Genomic DNA, 3016 nt, shown 5'->3' on the forward strand with positions numbered 1-3016 from the left:
GGCCCGGGCCCGTTTCTACCTGGCTGAGATGGTGCTGGCCATCGACTCCCTGCACCGCCTGGGCTACGTCCACCGGTACGTGGGACCCAGCGTCCGGCCCCTCCACCCCTCCCCTCCCCGCCTGGAGCTGGGGAGACCCCGGGCGTCTGACCCCTGACCCCCCACAGGGACATCAAGCCAGACAACGTGCTGCTGGATGCCCAGGGGCACGTGCGCTTGGCCGACTTCGGGTCCTGTCTGCGCCTCGGGCCTGACGGCATGGTGAGGGGCAGGGGCCGCGGCACCCTTGGGGTGGGGACCTCTGAGCCCTGACCTCTGCTGGACTCTAGAGGTGGTACCTGGGCTGCCATAGGGTCACTGAGGCACCCAGGAGTGGGGTCAGGGCTGTGATGGGTGCGGGGGGTGGCAGGGCCATGAGTGGGCTTGGTAGGCCATGACCCTTGACCTCTGACCCCCTTGTGTAAGTGTGATCACTGGTGGGAGGCTCCTGTGCTGGGGGTAGGGGCAGGCCATGGGGGGGCCGGCTGTGACCTCTGACCTCTAGCCCAGGTGGGGTCACTGGTGTGGGTCAGCAGTCCACAGGCATGGGATGGTGGTGGCAGGCGGTGACCCTTGAACCCCAGCGGGGACACCGGTGCAGGTTAGCGTCCCAGGGCAGAGGCTAGGGGCGTGGGAGCAGCCCCGTGACCCCTGCTGTCTGGGCCAGGTGGGGTCGGCGATGGCAGCGGGGACACCCGACTACATCTCCCCCGAGGCGCTGCGGGTGGTGGAGGGTGGGCGCGGGCGCTACGGCCCGGCCTGCGACTGGTGGGCGCTGGGCGTGTGCGCCTACGAGCTGCTCTTCGGCGAGACGCCCTTCTACGCCGAGTCCCTCGTGGAGACCTACGGCCGCATCATGGCCCACGAGGTACGGGGCAGAGCTGGGGCCGAGATTAGGGTGGGATTGAGTTAAAACGAGGGTTGGGATTTGGTCTGGGTCTACAATTATGTCCTGGGGTTGGGAATAGAGGTAGGATTTAGTATTAGGATTAGTCTTTGAGATTAGATTCAGTGGGTGGGAAAAGGGATAGGGGCTGGGATTAGGTTAGGGGCTGGGATAGGGGCTAGGAGTGGTTCCTATTTGGGGTTCGTTCTTGGTGTCCAAAGCGGGATTGAGGGTTGGGATTAGAGTTAAGATTAGAGTCTCAAATGTGGTTTGGGGGCTGGGATTAGATTAACATTTGGGTTTAGGGCTAGGGGTTAGGACTAGGGGGGTTGCATGAAGATTAGTGGCTGGGATTAGGGTCTCTGACTCACCCTCTGCCTCCGGCCCGGCAGGAGCATCTTCACTTCCCGGCAGAGGTGACGGACGTGTCGGAGGAGGCCAAGGCCCTGATCCGGGGACTGCTGTGCCGCGAGGAGCTGCGCCTGGGCCGGGGGGGGCTGGGGGACTTCCAGGAGCACCCCTTCTTCCGGGGGGTGGCCTGGGCCAGGCTGCGTGACAGCCCCGCCCCCTACGTGCCCCCCGTGGCCGGGCCCGGCGACACGTCCAACTTCGATGTGGACGATGATACCCTCAAGGAGCCTGTGAGTGACCCACGGCTCCACCCCAGAGCCAGCCGCATCCCAGCCCTGGGACCTAGTGTAATAGCCCCCAGGCTCCACCCCAGAGCCAGCCGCATCCCAGCCCCAGGGTCTTGTCTGACACCCCCCCGGGCCCCACCCCAGAGCCAGCTGCATCCCAGCACTGCTGTTGCTAACTGTTGTTGTCCCTGCCAGGAGTCTCCTCCCCCCAGCTCTCAAGGCACCTTCCCTTGGCACCGTCTGCCCTTTGTGGGCTTCACGTTCATGTCGGGGTAAGCCCCCCCGCCCCCCAGTTTAGCCTGGTACCCCCGTCCCAGCCCCTGGGTCTGGTCTGCCAGGGGACCTGGGCTGTGACTGCCCCCCGCTTTCTCCCTGGCCCCCCAGCTCCTCCCTGGCGAGGCAGGGGCCGTCGCCCCCGCCCGGGAGCAGCAGCTCCAAGCCCTAGAGAGGGAGAAGGCGGATTTGGCCCCACGGCTGCAAGGTGAGGGAGTGGGGTAAGGGGGGTGGGGGCAGGGAGGGGCTCAGATCTGCCCCACAGGGGGGGCAGGGCACCCATGCAACCCAGGCCCTGTGGCTGGAGGTGTGGTGGGCTGGGGAGTGGACCCAGGTGTCCGGGCTCTCGGCTCCGCATGCTTTAACATCCGGCCCGCGCTCCCTGCTGGAGGGACCCCAAGCGCGCTCCCCTCCCAGGCACTGACCGGGCGGAGTTGTGCCTTGCAGACGTGCTGTCCCGATCCCCCACCAAAGATGCGGAGACCCGGAGCCCGAAGAGGGATGTGGACAAGGTTTCCCAGCAGCTCGTGGGTGGGTGACACCGGGGTGGGGCAGATCTGCGGGGGTTGGGGCCAGGAAGGGGGCTATGGGGAGGCTGGGCCTAGGGGTGATGTTCTCTGCCCTCCCCTGTCCCTGGAGCAGAGACCCATGAGGAGGGGGAGACCTCGGGGCAGCTGAGAGCCCTGGAGAAGCAGCTGGAGGCAACCAGGAAGGAGCGAGACGAAGCCTTGAAGGTGGGAGACGGGAGATGCGACTGTCTCTGGGGTGGGGCCTGGGAGACTGGGGACATGAAGCTGAACTGCAGCTGACTCTGGGGTATGAAGCGGCAGCAGCCGAGTATAACGCATACAGCTGGCTCTGGGGGGCCATCGTGGCTAGTAATACAGGGCTGGGCTGCAGCCGGCTCTGGGATGGGGTTCAGGGCTGGGGATCCAGGTCTGTGCTGCAGCTGGCGCTGGGGTGGGCTGTGCCAGCGGTCAAGTAGAACAGATGCAGCTGGCTCTGGGGTGGGGCAGGGGCTGGGGGTACAAAGCCGGGCACGGATGCAGCCGGCTCTGGGGTGCCGGGTGTCGGTAGCTGAGTAGAACGGGGATGCGGCTGCTTCTGGGGTGAAGCCTTGGGCCCTGGGGACACGGGACTGAAATGCAACTGGCTCTGGGGTGGGACGTGTCAGCAGCCA

At 65.9% G+C, this 3016-nt stretch overlaps 1 protein-coding gene and 1 long non-coding RNA gene across 2 annotated transcripts in view; both read left to right on the top strand.

Moving 5' to 3' along the window:
• LOC102368069 (serine/threonine-protein kinase MRCK gamma) overlaps window positions 1-3016 on the top strand; it is an 18873-nt gene that overhangs the window by 2047 nt on the left and 13810 nt on the right. Inside the window, exons 4-11 of the mRNA XM_025214923.1 lie at window positions 2-75; window positions 168-261; window positions 707-907; window positions 1318-1566; window positions 1759-1835; window positions 1948-2001; window positions 2228-2367; window positions 2479-2570. Of these exons, the coding sequence (XP_025070708.1) occupies window positions 2-75; window positions 168-261; window positions 707-907; window positions 1318-1566; window positions 1759-1835; window positions 1948-2001; window positions 2228-2367; window positions 2479-2570 (981 nt within the window). The remainder of the gene's footprint in view (window position 1; window positions 76-167; window positions 262-706; window positions 908-1317; window positions 1567-1758; window positions 1836-1947; window positions 2002-2227; window positions 2368-2478; window positions 2571-3016) is intronic.
• Window positions 1986-2582, top strand: LOC112551814. Its single transcript, XR_003096125.1, has 3 exons — window positions 1986-2044; window positions 2284-2367; window positions 2479-2582. It is a non-coding gene; the product is annotated as an uncharacterized LOC112551814 (long non-coding RNA).

The sequence above is a fragment of the Alligator sinensis genome, unplaced genomic scaffold (assembly GCF_000455745.1).
Source record: "Alligator sinensis unplaced genomic scaffold, ASM45574v1 scaffold1302_1, whole genome shotgun sequence".
In the NCBI taxonomy this organism is placed as follows: Eukaryota; Metazoa; Chordata; order Crocodylia; family Alligatoridae; genus Alligator; species Alligator sinensis.